The sequence below is a fragment of the Dreissena polymorpha genome, chromosome 2, assembly GCF_020536995.1.
Source record: "Dreissena polymorpha isolate Duluth1 chromosome 2, UMN_Dpol_1.0, whole genome shotgun sequence".
Lineage (NCBI taxonomy): Eukaryota > Metazoa > Mollusca > Bivalvia > Myida > Dreissenidae > Dreissena > Dreissena polymorpha.
This window is the reverse complement of record NC_068356.1, coordinates 12,309,618-12,331,161: the sequence shown is the minus strand read 5'-3', so window position 1 is coordinate 12,331,161 and position 21,544 is coordinate 12,309,618. Positions and strand designations below refer to the sequence as shown.

Genomic DNA, 21,544 nt, shown 5'->3' with positions numbered 1-21,544 from the left:
AATTGTTTTATTCATTTGTACTTATTCGAAAACAACTATCCTTTTGATAGCCTTTAGAGTTTCATTCAGGCAACTTTTTCTTTTACATATACTTCAGTAGAAACTTCTCTGTATCTTGCCCATAGACTTTCAACACGGCGCACTCGTTGATCTTGCACTCCTGCGAGATGGAATGTATAACTTCTAAAGAAAGAACATGAGGTTTGATCTGGAACGCTGGCTCCCAATAATTTCAATAATTTTGTATTTCAATATTTAACTATATACCACGGCTTTTCGTAATTATATCAAGGAAGGGCACAAAAAGGAATAGCAATAATTATATGGTATGAACAATATTGGAGCACATAATGCAATAAGTAAATAATCGTGAAATTTTAAAACACAGCAATTTAGTACGAAAGGACTGGCTCATACATTCATTAATTGAAGCGTTAAGCGTACAACGGTTGTACACGCTATTTATTTCTGTATTGAGATACGATAGTTTCATGCTCAACATTCGGTTAGCATGGTTTCAAAACGAAATACAGTATCCCTCTTATTTTTTAAATTAGCCAATTCAATAGCAGAATAACTACCGGTGGTAAAATGTCCCCAAATGTTTATTGGCTGTTGTTAGGGTCAAGAAAGGTAAAAATCTGGGTAAAACAGCTACGCCGCAAAAAAACACAAAACATTTATTCATCCAAACATGTAAAGAAACACACAATTACAACCCATTTTCAAACGTGAGGACCTTTATAAGTTACGTCATGGTTGCGTTTGTGAAGGCATAAAAGATGTGGCGCCCGTGCTTAACGGCCCTGGGTAGCGGATGATTGTTTCTTGATACCAGTTGACGCCGCTCAGACATGCCCGCTGAAATGAGGACAAGCTTCTATGTTCTGAACATCGGTGGCGAATGACTGGGTTCACAGTCTGCAAACACCCTGATACAATATCACTTACACATGAAGCGAAATGAAGGTCTTAGAACTTCAAGCGATTGGAATTGAAAACGCACACAAATATTTGTGGTTGTTAGCGGCTTTAAGTGTTCATACTTTAATTAATTTTGCCATACAAATGCTTACGCAGCATGCACATAAATAAATGGATTCTGAACATTAAAAGTAGCATAACTCACTGATCGAATACAGACCGCGCAATTGTCGAGTCCACGTCGATATCGTATAATTGATGATCATTATTGTGACCCATTTTCCTGTGATGTGCCGCGTCAACGTTCTCCATCGTGTTCACTTGACTCATCTAACGGTACCGATGGTCCTAGTTAAATGAAATCAGAACTTAGTTAAATGAAATTAGAACTTGTAACAATGACCTTGACTTGCATAACATGCCGAAGCTGTTCAATAAAATAACATTTTAATTTTTCCATTTGCTTATGTGCAAACTTGCATAGTATGAGTAAATGTTCAGTTCCTTAATCAGTTTATTAACAAATTAAAATCTATACATATTATAATAATTGAAAACTAAAGAGTTTAAATATTACATACCCATGCGTTCGTTCGAGCCAGGAATGAACATACGCTTATAAGGAATTTGTTCCGAGCCTGTTTCGAACCTGTATATGGTTAAATTGTGTACCTTGTAACGGTTCTACGGCGACTTGCAAAATCTGGCGTCTGCGCGAGCAGCACCCCTTGACGGTCTCCCGGAAGCACTTGCTGAACAAGAAGTATATGATGGGGTTGATGGCGCTACTGGAATAGGCCACGTAGAGGGCGGCGAAGTGCACGCTGCGAAGTCCGGGCGGCTTCTACGGTAGAGTGAAGAGAGCTTTTTTAGCTATTCCCACTTCAGTAATTATTTGTACTTTAATAGGCCTGCACGCTGTTTCATTTCAGTCTTAACTATGCATTCTACACACATGTTACTTATAATTCATCATGACAGTTATTGAAGAGTATTGCCATTGGAAGTTAGTTACATGATACTATATACATGTCTATGATATATTTATTGAAGCCCTCGTCTAGTGTATTCGGAGGAGTTATAATTTTAAAAATTAATTCATAGTTGTCCTTTCTGTGCATGCATATCATCGATGTACGGCGTCATGCTCGTACACACACATAGACGTGCGTACATATACCAATTAATATGTGAATGGATACGCTACATTGTGGGACTGCGATTCCACTCTGGACGTACCACGTGTATGTCTCTGTAGACGTCCCAAAGGAGCAGTGCCTGTTGTGGTGCCCAGCAGACACAGAACAGCACGATCACCGTGAAAAGGAAGTACTGGGCCTGACGAGAAAACCAAATATAAATTGCGCGAAATCATGTACGATAATATTAAGTATTTCGCCGTCCGTAAAAACAGGCATACTTGTAGCGAAATGATGAATTACATAGAGAGAAAAAAATATCTTGATCTGCCGTGAAAACTGGCAGTAAAGTTACGAATAATTCATATTTCATAGAAAAAGTACTAGGCCTGTCGTAAAAATGGTATAGTGAAATAATGTACAACATATATAACCACCGGCTTTGCCTTTATGTTGCCAATACAACGACTTATGTTGCAAAGTAGTACACATATAATTAATGTATTATCATGTATTACATGATCAGACTCATATTTTGCTTACTTGCCCATACAAACAGACTTTGTCGAACTAGTAATTACATCATGTAGGTACAATTCAAATATGTTTTAAATTGTGTTTTTCTGAAACCATATAGATCTAGTATGGTAAAATCCGAAGCTAACTTTTCGAAAGCGAATGAGAAAACAAAAAAACAGCCGGAACGCCGATATTTGATAATTAAAGGACCAGGTTCGCATTTCATTGGCAATCAGAATGATAAACACGCCTTGCTAAGTTCATATGTCAGAACACACAATTAAGAAGTACTATGACCGATCCACCGGTTGTAAGTCTAACCGACCCGACGACCATCATACCAAAACGACAGAGCATGTTAGATCACCGAACAGAGCGACATAATTGTGCATCGCTATAACCAAAACCCGTCATATCTTCGATCGATTACATATAAATACCGTACCATTCGCTGGCTTCTCTTAAACTCTTCCGTCGTAAGGGACCCATCCGGACGGGCATATCCGGTCCGTATAATGGCCGCAACGAGCAAAGCCAACATGAGCAGCACTGGCACGAGAAATACGAGCACGAAGAAGCAAACGTAGTACGTCCGTCTGTGCGCCAGAGAGGGGAACGCTACCTGACACACAACCTCGTGGCCTCCTATCCAATCAAATTCGTTGTAGATCTGGAAGATGAGCCATGGAACGGCCACTCCTTTGAAAACAAATAAGGTCCCATTTTTACTGTTAGAACATCGTATATTATATTGCTAGAACTAAACAAAATGTTTAGTATAAAATCAGGTTATAAATGCAATAGAGAACTTTTCCTAATGTCATGCATGGCTATTTAACAATGACTGGCAGAGACATTGTATAATGTGTACATATTTAGCACAGATATTTTAACTTGCATCATCAAACACGCAACTGAAATATGTAACGTGATTGTTCCTCAAGCTTTCAATGTTTGTGCTTGCAACAGAGTCAAACATGTTTAAAACATGAGCGTTCTGAAAGATAAGATAACTACTGTTTTTTGAAACAAAGGGCAACTATCTACCTTTCTTTTCACCTTTCGCATATAATTTACAATCAACCACGTACACAAGACAACGACAAATAATTCTTATTTCAATTAAACAAATGTATACGGTAAGCATATTATTTAATCATCGGGTTATTTGTTATGTCATCAGTGATATGATAAACTCGACTCCCTTCGCGAATGATGTGAGATACCAACCCAAGGAGCAAACCCAGATGATGACGATTGTCAGAGGCTGATATTTCTGTGTGATCCAGAGGCAACCAGGGGAGGTAATGGCCATGTACCGATCGAGCGTCAGAGTGCACAGCGTGAAAATACTGCTGCAAATCATTGTCACTGCAAATGAGACGCCAAGAATATAATGTATTTACTTCATAAAGTTAACAACATCATGTAACCCGATGAATAAAAAAAATGCAAAACGGCCTGTCTGTTTGTCTACAGCAGTTGGTCTAATGATTATAGACATGCGTTTTAACACACCAGTCATACACCAATATCTGATAGAATCAATCAATGATCGACATGCAACACCTGCATGCTCAATTATACTATATGGTTTATTCTTAATATCATTATACGTAATTATATATTTATTTGCATTTGTCCATAAAAAATGGACGGAGTAAAAAACAACATACTTTTACTTGATTTCAAATAATTGCATTTTTATTTATATTCATCAACAAAAAGTACACATATATAATATTGCTTTAATTATTTTGGTTATGTTAATATCATAATGTAAGCAGAGACGGGTGCGGACGAAAGTCACAAAAATGAACACTGGGCTCACCTTGGACAAACGTGTGCACCTTGCAGATGACCTCGCCGAGGGGCCAGTGCGGACTCAGGTCGGTCATCAGGTGGACCCAGGGGCACGTGACCGCCACGAGCAGATCGCAAACTGCCAAGTTCACTACGTACAAATTAAACTTCGTCCGCAGGTGCTTGTATCGCGCGATGACAACAATGATAATCAGATTCCCGAACACGCCGAGGATAATCAGCGCGGAATAAAAGACGATCTTCACAATTCTGTCGAATTGAGTGTCCTTTTGAAGACCCAGAACGGTATTAGCGTCTACCGTACCGTTGAAGTCGTCATCAATTGTGTGGTCCCGTGTTTGCATTGTGTCAAACGTTTAGCTAAACGAAATGATGTTCATAGCACCTTTCATCGAAATAAGTACTTCAAAATACTGAAAATGTCCACATTTCAGTATGTATCCCAAGACAAATAAAACCGTTCTGTTCTTTCTTATCTTCCCTCCCGAACTTATATGGAAAAAGGACAGTAAAGTGACAGATGATCGTTCTATATTAGGGAATTCTTATCTCACTCTCGTTGCGTTTTGTTACGTACGCAGCCAATTTCCGTCGAAATGACTTTGTGTAGCGCTGTATTGCTAGCGGGGAGGTAGCAGTAGCATTATATATTGCATGTACGATTGTAAGAAGGCCATGAGATCATCGAGCGGCAAATGTCCTCGCATGAAAAAAAGCTCGTTTAGAACGCGACACGGTATTGTTTCTAAGAGAAAGGTACACAAAATTAGAACCGTCGCACGAACATTCGACGATTGTCGCAAAACCACACGGCGCGAACGGTCTCGGTACCCATATACTCATCTCTGCCCACAGTCGTCCATCGAGCCATGATCGCGCACAATGTGAACTAAGACCCCATACAATGCTTAACATCGAACTAGCATACAGAGTACAGCGACCGGGCAAATGTGAAGTAGTGCCAAAATCAAGTATACGATCACGAAACAGTCGGTAAAGTACGTGTAAGCTAGAAATGTGCATGCAACGGCAATTCACGTTGCAATTGCGAGCTGTCTGGTATTACAAGTACCTGCGCCAAAAGATTCAAAAGGGCATATCCTGGTCGCTAAATTAGGGTTATATTTTGTTAAATTGTCATGGTATCTTTAAATGATAACTCATCTGATCATGTAATATGCTTGCATACTAATTGCATTTTCTAAAATAAACACGCATTATTTATTGAATACAAATATAACAAAACTTATGTCATATTTATAATTTATTTTGAAAAGATGCATTAGTAATTCTTTCAATAGGTTATTCATGTATCCTATTTTGTTTCGCTTAGAAGATATATACGTATTACTAAAATCAAAAGCTGACCATTTTATGACAATGAAATGTTAGAACGTAAGGTATTGGTTTCCTTTCCTTGTGTTTCACCGGAATTTATTTAATGACACAATAAAAACACTAGATTAAAATGTAAGTATAAGAGGATAACACAGTGTGGGAATCACATGTCTGTCTTCGTGTTTTAAAAACTATATAGTTGAATGATTTGATCACACTAGCTCCCAACCGTATTACTGTAAAATGTATGTCCATAAAAATATTATATACATCGCTATATACTATCGCGTTATCGTACTGTCGTCATCGTATTATCGCATTCGTACTATCGCAATGTCGCCATCGTATTGTCGCACCGTCGTCATCGTATTATTGCATTGTCGCCATCGTACTATCGCACTGTCGCCATCGAGAATGAGAACGAGAGCTAAATGTTTCGTGATCTAGTTTTTGGGGAACCTAATTGTCGCTATGACGCTCTTTCCTTGTCATTCTTTTGTGTTGGGCGAACAAATGACATAGTCCTTCATTTGTGGCCTTGGCGCTTAATAATTATCGACCCTTTAATCCTGCAATCTCGTTAGAATTACGCAGCAGAAATCAGCCGCCATACGTTGCCCGTCATGTGTATAACGATTGTCATTTGTATAACTTAAGTGTGTAATTTTATAGCACATGTTGTCGTGTTCGTGGTCTTTTTTTCCGTGTAAATCAGAGAGTGGACATAATTTTGTCATAATGACATTACTCATGCAAACAATTCACTCCGTCAGTCAATAATTTGATACTAAGCTCTAATATTAAATAAGCCATTACATGTGTATAAGCAATTGACAGTTTCGCCGTATGCTTTTATCCGGCTTTTGGACCCAATAAATAAGCTATAATAAGCAATCAATAACGCTACATTAATTTACTAAATTGTTGACTATTTAATTATTATTATTGTGTTTTTTTCATTATAAACAACGCAAGATTAAAAGATGTTTAACAAATTTTAATTTTGTTTTACATAAGTACATACATTTGTAACAAATAACAATGTGCACGTGAGGAAATGATCGTGTATGGGCACATGCCCATGGCGTCCGCGAAATCTGTTAAGATGCAGGCCGGTGGGTGGTGTACACATTAAATATTATATTTAATAATTACGCTGCATGCGCCTGGTAGTGTTCATGTGTACGGATGGTTTGGGGCAGTGATGTCAGTGGCATTACTGGCATGATAGTGGTGTTTATGTGACTAACAGATGGTCGAGATGTAGTCCAACTTGTTGACGCTCTCAAATATTAAGCTTCTTTTTATATTGGTAATATTTGGAGCAAAGAATTTAGCCCATATAAAAAGTATCTCTAAATTCTTTGCGCGTCTTATAAATAAGACTAGTCAAGATGCAGGACGAGGTAGTGTACACATTACAGTACTGAGTGTTGTGAGGCACGTGGCATTGGTCTAAGAATGACTATTAGATGGTCAAGTTGCAGGCGGTTGTAGAGTACATGTGGCAAAAAGATGTGGTGCACGTGCTTGTGGTGTTCATTTGACACTCAGATGGTCGTGATACAGACGGGATAGTGTGCACGTGAAAGCAATTAATTTTAGAGCTGCATCCACCGATAGTGTATATGTGACTATGAGATAGTCGATTTGTGGGTGGGGTGCACACGTAATAGAACTTTTGGGCACGCTACAGTGGTGCTCATTCGACTTTTAAACGATGAGGCACACGTGGCAGTTTCAGTGAATGTTGGACACGTCGCTGTATTGTATAAGATGGTCGAGTTGAAGGAGGGGATGATGTTAACGTGACAGTACTGATGGCTGTGGACAAGCGTCATTGTTTATCCCGTGACTATCAGATGTTTGGGGGAGGTGCAGCCTGGTGAATTGGACAGATTTTATGGTTGTGTGGCACGTCTAAATGGTGTACATGTGACTATCAGAGAGTGGAAATGCTGGCGGGAATGGTGTTAACGTGACATGACTTATATTTGTAAGACACGTGTCAGTGGTACACACGTGACTATCAGATGTTCGAAGCGGATGCTTGGGTTGTGAATGCGTGACAGAATCTACGGATGTTAGGTACATGGCAGAAATGTACAGACAGGAGAAATATCTCAGATGGTCGAGATACAGACGGGAGTAGTGTACTCGTCACAGTACCAATGTGTGTGCTGCACGTTGCAGTGATGTACACGTGACTCTCAGATGGTCGAGATACAGACGGGAGTAGTGTACTCGTCACAGTACCAATGGGTGTGCTGCACGTTGCAGTGATGTACACGTGACTCTCAGATGGTTTAGGTGCAGACGGGAGTAGTGTACTCGTCACAGTACCAATGGGTGTGCTGCACATTGCAGTGATATATACGTGACTCTCAGATGGTTGAGGGGCAGACATGAGTAGTGTACTCGTCACAGTATCAATGGGTGTGCTGCACGTTGCAGTGATGTACACGTGACTCTCAGATGGTTGAGGTGCAGACGTGAGTAGTGTACTCGTCACAGTACCAATGGGTGTGCTGCACGTTGTAGTTATGTACACGTGAATCTCAGATGGTTGAGGTGCAGACGGGAGTAGTGTACTCGTCACAGTACCAATGGGTGTGCTGCACGTTGCAGTGATGTACACGTTACTATCAGATGGTTGAGGTGCAGACGGGAGTGGTGTGCACGGGGGTCGTATTAGCTGATCCCTGAGGGCGCCTGGACTGACCGGGCTTTGGTTCGACTAAAACTGAAAAAATATGTGTTCAATATTTAATATTGTTATAAAATAATTATCGTTATACGTTAACATACTATGCGTGATTATCATTGTTTCAAAAATGAAAAACCTAAACCATGACGCAGAACATTTTAGAAAACACCTATTTGGACGCGCCCTTTCATAATAGATAGATATATAGATAGATAGATAGATAGATAGAAAGATGGATTGGATTGGATTGGATTGGATTGGATTGGATTGGATTGGATGGATGGATGGATGGATGGATGGATGGATGGATGGATGGATGGATGGATGGATGGATGGATGGATGGATGGATGGATGGATGGATGGATGGATGGATGGATGGATGGATGGATGGATGGATGGATGGATGGATGGATGGATGGATGGATGGATGGATGGATGGATGGATGGATGGATGGATGGATGGATGGATGGATGGATGGATGGATGGATGGATGGATGGATGGATGGATGGATGGATGGATGGATAGATAGATAGATAGATAGATAGATAGATAGATAGATAGATAGATAGATAGATAGATAGATAGATAGATAGATAGATAGATAGATAGATAGATAGATAGATAAATAGAGTAAAATCACAGTGTATTTACCTGTTTCGAAGTCGTTTTATAGAAGTAACTATGCAATATTTTACCAAATCAATAAACAATTATGTACTTCAACAAATCGTAAACTGAAAGCCAACACAAACGTGCATGTTTATACCTTTTGGGCATTGTTTTACGAAATAACCAACACTGTACTTAACGTTTCAGGAGCACATATTCACTATGCACTATACTACCTACATGGTACTACCGTGTTCCTCCTCCTCAGAAGCAGGCAATGGAAGGCGTCGTTGAAGCCATTCCGGAAGTTCTCGTTAAAGCCGCCGTAGAGGATCGGGTTGAGGGCGCTGTTCAGGTAGGCGATGTACATGGCGGCGTATTTGATCTTCATGACGTACCCAGGGATCTACAGAAGCAATACAGGAGTCTTGGATGTAGATATAAAGTAATTAGTAAATAAAACAAGGAAAACTATAAATAATGATGTAAAATCAGTCTATAAAGAAGTAAAACAGCAAAGAGTAAAACTTTGAAAATCGCATATAAATTAAAATGCCTTTGAAAATGTGCTGATCGCTATTAATGTTGTATAGGTTGTTATGAAACGATTTTATTTTCCAGTTTTATGTTTAAAACAATTAGTGTCCTGGTCTGTAAGGCCAATAATAAAACTAGAGCTTTGTCACAGACGTGACGAATACCCCCACATGCCGCATTGACACATAATATTTTTCATGTCGTCTTCACAAAAAATAGCGGATACCATGCTCAATTTTTAAAACGCACCCCTTGACCTAGTTTTTGACCCAGAAAGGCCCTTGTTCTAACTTGGCCTTAAGATCATCTCCATAAAATTTTCTGACCAAGTTTGGTAAAGATCGGATTTTAACTACATGTACTTGAATTATAGAGCGGACACCATGCTGAATGTTAAACAAGAGCACCGCCTTGCTGGTGCAGACCGCTCATCTATTTTTCTTTTTAAATGTGTAGGGACCTATCTCAATTTCAATCACAAAGGAGGGAGGGGTGGAATGAAGAGGGGTGTATAGTTAGTGTTTTTCCCAGGCCATTTTAGCGTGGCGAAAAGCCACGCCCCCCTCCAGATCGCCACTCTGCCTTTTTCAAAGGCAAATTTCGCCACGCGCCCTTTTTTTCAAAGACAAATTTTGCCACGCGCCCTTATCGATAACATCTTTATTGCCTTACGATCTAACTTGATCCGCAAAATCAGCTTCCTTGATTGTCTGTGACGCTCCGACAGTTCTTGATTTACTCGAGAGACGTCAACGTCTAATCGACTATAAAAATTGAGCAGATTCAATTTATTACAGTGCTCGATTTATAGGTAGGTTTTACTGACTGCTTCAAAGCTGTGAATTAGTCATGCGTGAATAACTCCGTGTCAGTATCAATAGATAATGCCGAAGACTATGTTATACCAAGCGCACTTTTCGGTCGGCAATGTATACTCCTCCACGATAAAATCATTACTTCGGAGACTTTAGATGAAAAACTCGATGTTATTCTTGTGGCGATTGTGCATTGCATGCATTATTCAGTTATATCAAAACATTTATTTTTACGCATAATTACATTTAAAATCACAAACAAATTTATTCTTAACGTTTTCGTCTTTAAGATAATTAGATCTAATTATTGAAATAATTACTGAGACGTATACTAATTTAACAAAATGCGAATCGCGTATACGATTTAACGTTGCTATGCGCACCTGTCGCTTACATCATTTGACATTTTATCAACATGGCGGACTATACAGAATTAAATTGTGACTCGGCAAAAATGGCAAATAACGTCGTACACGATCGAATTAACGATGGAGATTATACATTAAGAAGGAATTAATGAAATGTCTGTGATAATCAACGATGCATAAAAATGTTTTAGATAGCAACAACATTATTTATTTATTTGTAATCTACTCGGTGGATGTACATTGTCACGGAAACGAGTGTTGGCATATTGTTAGCGATCAATTTACTCGCAATGTTATTTTAAACATCTGTCAAGATTATTGTTAGAAAATGGGATAAGACAAACATGGTTTCATTTATATGTTAGTGGATCTGTGTATAATCAGATTCATATGCATATATTGCTTTATTATGTTTGTCGTGCTGTACAGTTTATTGAAACAGCATGGAACTTAAATGTACATTGCAAGGTAAATATATTAATATAAATCATAGTAAGTTAAATACATCTATTACCATTTAATGTGCTTGTTTATATTTTTTTCCACAACTGCCTCTGATGCGATTACATGTTTCTCCCTAATTCAGGTATTCACGGAACGTTTTTGCCCTTTTTTGCCTAAACTGTGCGCTAAAATGCCCTTTTTGAAAGTAATGCGCCATGCCCCTTTGCCCTCCTGGAAAAAACACTAATAGTGTGGGGGTGTGGTCATTTATTACATTATCTTCCAAAAATGAAAAAAAGGCAAAACTTTTTTTTGGGGGGGGGGGGGGGATTCTTGTGTGGGATGGTTGGACGGTATTTCAAAAATAAAATAATAAAAATAAATATTTGTGTTTTTAACCATGTTTGAAAAAACAAGAGATGTGTTTGTCAGAAACACAATGCCCCCTATTGCGCCGCTTTGATTTTTTTTTTTACCTTTGACCTTGAAGGATGACCTTGACCTTGAACTACCACCACTCAAAATGTGCAGCTTTAAGAGAACGCCGCTTTGAAATATATTTTTTATGACCTTTGAGCTTGAAGGATGACCTTGACCCTGAAGGATGACCTTGATCTTGAACTTCCACCACTCAAAATGTGCAGCTTCATGATAACGCTGCATTGAAATCATTATTTTTTTACCTGTCACCCTGAAGGATGACCTTGACCTTGAAGGATGATCGTGACCTTGAACTTCCGCCACTCAAAATGTGCAGCTTCATGAGATACACATGCATGCCAAATATCAAGTTGCTATCTTCAATATTAAAAAAGTTATGGCCAATGTTAAAGTTTTCGGACGGACAGACGCCATATATTTGACATTTGACCTTGAAGGATAACCTTGACCTTCACCTTTCACCGCTCAAAATGTTCAGCTTCATGAGAAACACATGCATGCCAAATATCAAGTTGCTATCTTCAAAAGTGAAAAAGTTGTTAAAGTTTTTTTCGGACGGACGGACAGACGGACGGACATACTGACGGACAGTTCAACTGCTATATGCCACCCTACCGGGGGCATAAAAATATTTTTTGGGGGTGGGGGTATAGTGTGAGGGTGTGGTGGTCATTTATTAGATGATCTTTAATTTAAAAAATAAAATAATGTGGGGGGGATTGAGGGGGATTCGGGGGGGGGGGGTATTCAGGGGGGGGGGGAGGGGGATGGTTTGGGTGGATTCTATTGTGGTATGTCAGGTAAGAGTTGTTTTGTCAAAGTATCAATCGAATCTAATCATAAATAAAGAAGTTATGGCAATTTTAGCAAAATTTAATAAATTGACATTGAGAGTCAATGTCATTCAAAGGTCAAGGTAAAATTCAACTTACCAGGTACAGCACCCTCATGATAGCATGAAAGTATTTTAAGTTTAAAAGCAATAGCCTTGATACTAAAGTGGATCTAAACACAAAATGTAACCATATATTCAAAGTTACTAAGTAAAAAAGGGCCATAATTCCGTAAAAATGACAGAGTTATGCAACTTGTCCTTTACTGTCCCCTTATGATAGTTTGCGAGTGTTCCAAGTATGAAAGCAATATCTATGATACTTTAGGGGTAAAGTGGACCAAAACACAAGACTTAACCCAATTTTCAAGTATAAAGGGCCCATAATTCCGTCAAAATGCCAGTTAGAGTTACATAACTTTGCCTGCACAGTCCCCTTACGATAGTTAGTAAGTATTGCAAGTATGAAAGCAATAGCTTTGATACTTTAGGAAAAAAGTGGACCTAAACACAAAACTTAACCAAATTTTTCAATTTTCTAAGTATAAAAGGGCACATAATTCTGCCAAAATGCCAGTCAGAGTTACATAACTTTGCCTGTACAGTCCCCTTATGATAGTTAGTAAGTGTTGCAAGTATGAAAGCAATAGCTTTGATACTTAAGGAATAAAATGGACCTAAACGCAAAACTTAACCAATATTTTCAATTTTCTAAGTATTAAAAGGGCACATAATTCTGTCAAAATGCAAGCCAGAGTTATCTAACTTTGCCTGCCCAGTCCGCTCATGATAGTAAGTAAATGTACCAAGTTTGCATGCAATAGCATTGATACTTTATGAGAAAAGTGGACCTAAACGCAAAACTTAACCGGACGCCGACGCCGACACCGACGCCGACGCCAAGGTGATGACAATAGCCCATTTTTTTTTCAAAACATAGATGAGCTAAAACGCACTAAGTGACCCCGTGACCTAGTTTTAGGCCCGGAATGGCCCATGTTCAAACCTGTCCTAGAGATCATTTAGATAAAACTTGTGGCCAAGTTTGGTGAGGATTGGATGAACACTACTTGAATTAGAGAGCGGACAACATGGTGAGGTTTAAAACGCACTAAAATACCCTATTTTTTGACCCGGCATGACCCATATTCAAACTTGACCTAGACATCATCTAGATACAACTTCTGATCAAGTTTGGTGAAGATTGGATGAAAACTACTTGAACTAGAGAGCGGGCAACAGTGCGATGTTTAACACGGACTAAGTGACCCCTTGACCTTGTTTTTGACCCGGCATGACCCATATTTAAGCTTGCCCTAGACATTATCAAGATACAACTTCTGACCAATTTTGGTGAAGATTGGATAAAAACTACTTGAATTAGAGAGCGGACAACATGGTGAGGTTTAAAACACACTAAGTGACTCAGTGACCTAGTTTTTGACCCGGCATGGCCCATGTTCGAACTTGACCTACACATCATCTAGTTACAACTTCTGACCAAGTGTGGTGAAGATCGGATTTAAACTACGTGAAAAAGAAAGCGGACACCATGCTCAATGTGTAAAACGTACTAAGTGACCCTGTGACCTAGGTTTTGATCTGGCATTGCCCATGTTTGAACTTGGCCTTCAGATTATCTAGATAAAACTTCTGACCAAGTTTGGTGAAGATCGGATGAAAACTACTTGAATAAGAGAGAGGACACCATGCTGAATGTTAAAAATCGCACTTAGTGACCCCGTGACCTAGTTTTTGACCCGGCAAGGCCCATGTTCAAACTTGGCCTTAAGATCATCTAGATACAACTTCTGACCAAGTTTGGAGAAGATCGGATGAAAACTACTTGAATTAGAGAGCGGACAACATGCTGAATGTTTAAAACGCACTACGTGACCCCGTGACCTAGTTTTTGACCCGGCTAGGCCCATGTTCGAACTTGGCCTAGACATCATGTAGATACAACTTTTGACCAAGTGTGGTGAAGATCGGATGAAAACTACTTGAATTAGAGAGCGGACACTTAATACGGACCGACAGACAGACCGACCGACCGACAGACAAGTTCACTCCTATATACCCCCCTAAACTTCGTTTGTGGGGGTATAATAATATGTTTTCAAATATGAAAATCATCATCTATCAAAGATTTGAAGAAGAAAATCACACATCACGCCTTTACCTGTTTAGCAAGTTCTGTTTCAGGGCTTTCAATGGCAAACTACTTTACAACATTACACCAGTTCTAATCTACACATCTTTGAGAATACGCTTACACATTCAACAAGTTCCGCCCTTAACGGTACATGTCATGGTACCGTACGATCAACATACTATAATAACCTATAACATCCGTTCTGTTCTAGACCAATACATGTGCCAATGTCTTACAATCCACAGATCGGGATTACCATTTTTATAAGTCATGATGTGAGACTGTCGGGGTACCATGCAATCTACATAACTCGCTACCCTTTTTTCCACAAGTTTTGGACTTCGACAGTACATGTGAAAATACTTACAGAACATAATTCCCTCTGCAACAAGTTCTTTTCTCGGACGGCACATGTTCTTTTCAAAGTACAGAACACGATGACCCCCACTCAAGGTTTGTAGTAGAAACTACAGAACACGATGACCCCCACTCAAGGTTTGTTTTACAATCTACAGAACACGATGACCCCCACATAAGGTTTGTTTTACAATCTACAGAACACGATGCCTCCACTCAAGGTTTTTTTACACTCTACAGAACACGATGACCCCCCACTCAAGGTTTGTTTAACAATCTACAGAACACGATGACCCCCACTCAAGGTTTGTTTTACAATCTACAGAACACGATGATCCTCACTCAAGGTTTGTTTTACAATCTACAGAACACGATGACCCCCACTCAAGGTTATGTTTACAATCTACAGAACACGATGATCCTCACTCAAGGTTCGTTTTACAATCTACAGAACACGATGACCCCCGCTCAAAGTTTGTTTTACAATCTACAGAACACGTTGACCCCCACTCAAGGTTCGTTTTACAATCTACAGAACACGATGACCCCCACTCAAGGTTCGTTTTACAATCTACAGAACACGATGATCCTCACTCAAGGTTTGTTTTACACTGTACAGAACACGAATGCCTACACCTCAAGTTCTATTTAGGGCGGTCTCTGCCCAAGTGGTTTTCAATCTACAGAACATTATACATCTTTCAAAAGGTATGTTCTAGGACGGTCCTACAAGGCTACATAAGACGTTTACCTCTTCCCCTAATTCTGCTGTAGGACGGTACATGTCCCAGAGTATGAAAGCTTGTTGCGGCGTCCAGCATACGATAAATGCAGTCAAAACCGCGACCAGCATTTTAATAACCTGCGTTAGAACACAGTGCATAAGGAATGATTGTATTTGTTATTTGATTTAATTGCATTTGAAAAATATCAATAAAAATACTTATAACTACATGTACTTAAATTAATATCAAGTCAAAGGAATACAACATTTGCAAAATAATATATATGTTATATTTTTTTCCAGTGGAATGATCAATTACTATTTTCATCAGAGCTTTACTAAAAAATCGATCTACGCTTGACGAAATACAATTTGAATAAATACTAGTAATATAATTGATATAAAACACTCTAATGTTTTGTGACTGATGAAATATGCTTTGCTTTCGCTTAGGTGACGATCAAGTTAATCGATTAATAATATCAACTTCGCAGTAAATATCAGAATGAAAAATGGAAAATTACCATAATGGAATTGCTATATGATTCAAAAGACAGAACTCATTTAAAATGTAAAAAGGATAATAAAAACGTAATTTTAAGACGCGTTGTGGAACATTAATTGATGATAGATTAAATAAAATATGCAAAGGGCCTTGAATTTTGAATGAATATAGATTTAAAAAAGTCACAATTAAAGTGAGTACAATTAGTTTTGGTCGGTAAATGATTGTACTGGGGTGTAAACACTCGATATGCCATGTACATAGATAGTTCCCATGCCTTTGAACCCTGCACTATGTTATTTGCACAAACACCGTTGACTGTACCTTTTTCCTGGATTTTTCCTGCAGCTGCCGGGAGCTGTTGACCTGCGTCCCGGGCCGCTTCCTTAACAGCATCTTGATGACAATGATCGTGTAGGCACACAGCATCACGAAGATCGGTATGAAGTAAAGGACGCTTGTGACAAGTGTGTAGTAGATCCGGCGGCCGGGCATCACTATCGAGCAGTTCCGGTTCACGTAGACTTTCGGCCAGTTCTCTTCGCACCAGATCTTGGTACGGGCATGTGTATGTACATTAGTTTTTGTTTAAATAAACGTTTTAAATTTAAGGATAGAATATGTATATAGTCTTGCGAGAAGGGCAATACTTATATAGTCTTGCGAGAAGGGCAAACACAATCAGAATAATTAAAGAATACACAATAATACGTTTTTCACAATAACAATGGATTGTCTTGTTATTTAATACCTTTATAAGTTTTATAAATTATTCGCTAATTTATGTAGAAAAGTTTTATGTGAACATATATTTACGGTTTATATGTACAGTTTAAAATGTAACGAGGCATCCATAGTTTTAGACTGATTACCTTTCAAATAACACAATATACTTTTCACTACGCCTACCGATAATTGCCATCTCTCAGATTCGATGCCTCCAATCACTTATTGTGCTTTTGGAATCATTTTTAATAATTTTCGTAACGAATTTTCACACTTGATACTTTACCTTGGAAGGGGAAACGCTTATTTAATGCTATATAACATTCATTAAATATACTTCGACGGATTAATTTGATTTTCTGTTTATTTATTTTTTGTATTTATTTAATTGTATTTATTATATATGTATGCGCAAGCATTTGTTAACATAATATTTGTAACTCTTGGGCTGTTGTTTGCAACACGGTTTCCTGTTAGTTAGTTATGTAAGGGAACCTATTCAAATGTTTTCGTATTTTTACCGTGTAAGTAAACGTATAAAAATAAACGATAACAAATATATATTATTTGAAATATTTTATATTAATGTAATGTAAACATATCAATAAAAACACGATAAAGTAGGTAAATATCAAGGAACTTTGTGATAAATGTGCTATGACTTGGTCGGGTAAGGAGCTTAGCAGCGTATTTTAACATGTTGCTAGTGATACCTGAGCTGCTAAAATTTCGATTAAAAGCGAGTGCAAACAAAACCAATTACGTTTTACTTATCTTTATCTTTTCCGATCGATGATAATCCATTCAGACAACAATTATCTTCTTACTCACGGATGCTATTTCACGCGTTTAAATATAAGCTATTCATTTTTGTTTGAATTTGTTAACTGTCTAGTTTGCCATTTTGTCAATCTTAGAAAAACAAAAATTAACGACCAAACAGCGAATGAATACGTTTATTCTTAAACTAAATAAACAAACCTGGTGGCGGTCTTTCCAGTAATATTCGTACCGACGCCGGACTATCAGGTGCGGCATTGCTATGCCAACCGCCACTAGCCAATTGGTTACCAGCACCACAACAGTGATACACGGCGACTTCCGCTTCCGCAGCGGAAACACGATTGCGAAGAAACGCTCCACCGCAATCGCCGTCAGCGTCAGAACGCTGGACGTAACAGCTACCACTGACAGCAATATAGGACTTTTCGGTTAAAATATTCTTTATATGTATAACTCGTTTATTATGTGTTTTATCAATACAACAATCAATATTTTTCCAATTACTTTTTTGTAAGGTACTTTTAAAGTTAAGATCTTCTGATTTTTTTAAAATTATAAACACAACGTTTGTCCAACTCTAGACTTAAGGGTGAACATTAAAAGCAGTCGTGGTATGTATAGAGCTGAGGGAGAAATGAAAAAAATGTAAAAAAATAATCGCCTACGTTCGAATTATGTCAATTTTGAAATTAAGTGTTTATAGATTGATTTCCGAAAAGGTGTCCGCCCCCCCCCCCCCGCCCACCCTCCATCCCAACCCGGTGAGATAATACTGATGCTGAGCTGAATAATGGGTGCATACAGCTCAAACCCATGTTGCTATGCTACCATTTTTAAATTATTGAAAACATGCAGACATAAACAATCATATACAATTACAAGAAAGCATATGGAATGTTAAAGCCTCAGCGATACAAAAAAGCAACATTGTTGTAAACAGTTGATTTTACCTTGCATGAAAGTATTCCCTTTGCAGACGAATTCGTCAAAGGGCCAATCGTTGGTAATATTGTTGCCAAGATGCACCCACATACAAAAGCAGCCCACCATGACGTCACTGACCGCCAAATTCAACAGAAACACGTTAGTTGTGGAACGCATGCGCTTGTTCAAGACAATCACTAAAATGAAGATACTGTTTCCGATGACGTCACATAAGAACGCGGCAACGTAGAAAATCGCTTTTAGAGTAATCTCCCATATCGGTATGGGCGCTGGCAGCGATAGGGCGCTTATGTTCTGAAACATGTGCGGGTCATAGTCGACGTTTTCAGGTACGGGTTCACCAGGAACACAATCCATGATTGCTTTATACTAGTGCGTAATCAGTTGGTACTTGAGCGTGTATTTATTTTACAGTACACATTTTTATCATATACATATACAAATATATAATTTAATTATAATTTCTCCGCTTTGTATCCATCTATTCTGCTTGCTAAAGATAAATTCATTTAGTAAAACAAAAGCCCATTTGTTGTTTTACTCGTTTTGTGGAACTACACATTCCGTAGATACAAAAGTCGGTTGTGTCACTTGAGTCTGCAAACAGGTTCATTCAACCCCATTTCAATAAAGCAGAAACACGTATGAGTATCAGTATTAATATGGTGGTATTGTTTACAATCGGCGAACAATAAATCGAGATAATGTCACCGAGATCCGTCCATAATATTTCGTTTTTTCCAATTGATAGGTGGCCTTAGGCAAAACTGCATTGATTTCAATATAATAATAATAATAATATCACCTTATGCAGTGATGTATCACTTAATTCCACGATCCCTCTGGGAAATGAAGCAACTTATGGCGTAAAAACCTGTCAAAAGATAGCACACACATATTATTCATAATTTTTCTTTTAATTATGTGTGCCAATAATTGGATATCTGATATTAGGATGCATTTCGTAACATATTCCATTTGTAAGATATTCTGTACAAGTTTGATATAATGACGCACATTTAAAACTGTTTAGCATAAGTGAAGGACTTTATGGGCATTTCAGACGTAAATTAAACAAAAAATCATTTAAATAGTTTGTATTGCAATGTATTTGACTATCTCACGGTAAAGGCTGTATTGTGATGTATTTGACTATCTCACGGTAAAGGCTTATTTAAAAATAAACATACACATTTAATATATGCGCGCCTAAAGCATTTAAAACACTCCACTCGGGTTGTTCCCACAACAAATTTCAACAAACGTGTGTTAATACAACACCTAATCATGGAAAGAGACGTGTGTGAAGTCAATTTAACCGGTCACAAAATACATGTAAAATATGTAAAAAGGTTACGTACTCTGCCATTAAAAATCCATATTTGAATACAATGATCAGTTATCAGCACTCCACACATCACAACTAGTAAAGAATTAAAACGAGTTCTTGAAGTTTCGATGATATGATGCCATATATACATATAGATTGTGTTTACAAATCACGATAACTTCGGGGACACATGTCGGATCTCACAACTCTCAGACAGACCGTAATCAGTTCGCTCATAGCAAAGATTTTAATGAAATCTTTAACACTTATCAATGTTCAATGGTGAAATTTATCGGAGTTGTATTATAAGTACTGACTTCGAAGATACTGTCGTAACATTTTTTTTAAAAGTAAGTCCGGGTTACTTCATAGTTTGTAAGAAGATTTACTCATAGTTTTAAATTATTGTAGTAGTAGAAGTAGCAGTAGCACTGCAGTATTAGCAGCAGCAGTAGTAGTAGTAGTAGTAGTAGTAGTAGTAGTAGTAGTAGTAGTAGTAGTAGTAGTAGTAGTAGTAGTAGTAGTAGTAGTAGTAGTAGTAGTAGTAGTAGTAGTAGTAGTAGTAGTAGTAGTAGTAGTAGTAGTAGTAGTAGTAGTAGTAGTAGTAGTAGTAGTAGTAGTAGTAGTAGTAGTAGTAGTAGTAGTTGCAACAGCAGTAGTAGTAGTAGTAGTAGTAGTAGTAGTAGTAGTAGTAGTAGTAGTAGTAGTAGTAGTAGTAGTAGTAGTAGTAGTAGTAGTAGTGGAAGTAGCAGTAGAGGTAGTGGAAACCCAATACAGTTGTTTAAATAACATTAAATGTATATGAGCATGAATGCTTTTTCTTTTCAAATGATTTTGTTATTGTTTATCAAGACACATTATTTTGTAGTAAATGTGTTTTCCATTTAATGTATGTAAATATTTAATAAGCTTTAACCATACGAAAGTCTAGTATACACAAAAGCATTAATAAATGATCCAATATAATTTATATTATATAGGTATCTTTATTGCATCCAAATGTAGTCAGTACCTACCAGTTTCGAATTTTATTTTAGTAAGAGCTAATATTAAAAATACCTCGGTTTTGAAAACTGTACGTGGCCGTCCAATGAGGGGGGGGGGGGGGGGGGGAAATGGGGGGTGGTGTCATAACTCTACGGAAAATTGTGCTGTTACCTAGAACATCTCTGATGCTGTTTGGACAACGTTTTAACCATTAATGTACACGCATTTACCTCATTCATTGCCTTATTCATTGCAAGTTTATTATGTAAAACGTTTAACCATGCATGCACGTATAACCATCGGGGATAAATACTATTATTCCACAATAAAACTGCGAATAATCAATAAGTAACGATCAACAAATAGAACAAAACATATACAAGACCTATGCGTTAAATGTGTTCATACTTATGAATTAAATTTTAGCAACTGCTGTAGCTGTATAATTGTTCTTGCAAAGTTATGACGAAAATTGCCGTTAATTTTCTTTAAATGCAGCAACGGATGTTTTATTCTGACAAACAATTGTCAA

General features: G+C 37.9%; 2 protein-coding genes across 8 annotated transcripts; both read right to left on the bottom strand.

Moving 5' to 3' along the window:
* Positions 1-666: 666 nt before the first annotated feature.
* Positions 667-4,956, bottom strand: LOC127865880 (QRFP-like peptide receptor). Of its 5 annotated transcripts, none has more exons than XM_052405915.1 (7): positions 4,414-4,956; positions 3,813-3,953; positions 3,028-3,281; positions 2,164-2,262; positions 1,597-1,768; positions 1,145-1,272; positions 667-921 (listed from the first exon to the last, which is right to left on the bottom strand). In XM_052405915.1, the coding sequence occupies exons 1-6, from the start codon at positions 4,748-4,750 to the stop codon at positions 1,223-1,225; spliced, it is 1,053 nt and encodes a 350-aa protein (XP_052261875.1). In that variant the 5' UTR covers positions 4,751-4,956; the 3' UTR covers positions 667-921; positions 1,145-1,222. The 5 variants fall into 5 exon arrangements, with proteins under 5 accessions (XP_052261875.1, XP_052261876.1, XP_052261874.1 ...); XM_052405916.1 differs by having other exon boundaries at positions 667-861; XM_052405914.1 differs by having other exon boundaries at positions 667-932; positions 1,130-1,272; positions 4,414-4,953.
* Positions 4,957-6,726: 1,770 nt separating this feature from the next.
* Positions 6,727-20,252, bottom strand: LOC127865879 (neuropeptide FF receptor 2-like). Of its 3 annotated transcripts, none has more exons than XR_008042806.1 (8): positions 20,057-20,252; positions 18,701-19,569; positions 17,949-18,154; positions 16,566-16,793; positions 15,764-15,874; positions 9,304-9,469; positions 8,316-8,487; positions 6,727-8,228 (listed from the first exon to the last, which is right to left on the bottom strand). XR_008042806.1 is itself a non-coding variant. In XM_052405910.1 (8 exons), exons 3-8 carry the CDS (start codon positions 18,849-18,851, stop codon positions 8,390-8,392), a joined length of 960 nt encoding a protein of 319 aa, XP_052261870.1. In that variant the 5' UTR covers positions 18,852-18,871; positions 19,501-19,569; positions 20,057-20,248; the 3' UTR covers positions 6,727-8,389. The 3 variants fall into 3 exon arrangements, 2 of the variants coding, with proteins under 2 accessions (XP_052261870.1, XP_052261869.1); XM_052405910.1 differs by having other exon boundaries at positions 6,727-8,487; positions 18,701-18,871; positions 19,501-19,569; positions 20,057-20,248; XM_052405909.1 differs by having other exon boundaries at positions 6,727-8,487.
* Between the last annotated feature and the right edge of the window lie 1,292 nt (positions 20,253-21,544).

Bases quoted from the DNA above. Each gene is read 5' to 3' on its own strand.
- LOC127865880 (XM_052405915.1), bottom strand. From the start codon at position 4,750: ATGCAAACACGGGACCACACAATTGATGACGACTTCAACGGTACGGTA. The intron at 3,954-4,413 runs GTGAGCCCAGTG...TCTCATTTGCAG, and splicing joins GGTGCACACGTTTGTCCAAG to TGACAATGATTTGCAGCAGT. The intron at 1,769-2,163 runs GTACGTCCAGAG...ACTCTACCGTAG, and splicing joins TCTACAGAGACATACACGTG to AAGCCGCCCGGACTTCGCAG.
- LOC127865879 (XM_052405909.1), bottom strand. From the start codon at position 19,052: ATGGATTGTGTTCCTGGTGAACCCGTACCTGAAAACGTCGACTATGAC. The intron at 16,794-17,948 runs GTTTGTTTATTT...GCCCGTACCAAG, and splicing joins ACTGGAAAGACCGCCACCAG to ATCTGGTGCGAAGAGAACTG. The intron at 8,488-9,303 runs GTAGGTAGTATA...ATATTTTTTCAG, and splicing joins GAGGAACACGGTAGTACCAT to TTTTAGTCGAACCAAAGCCC.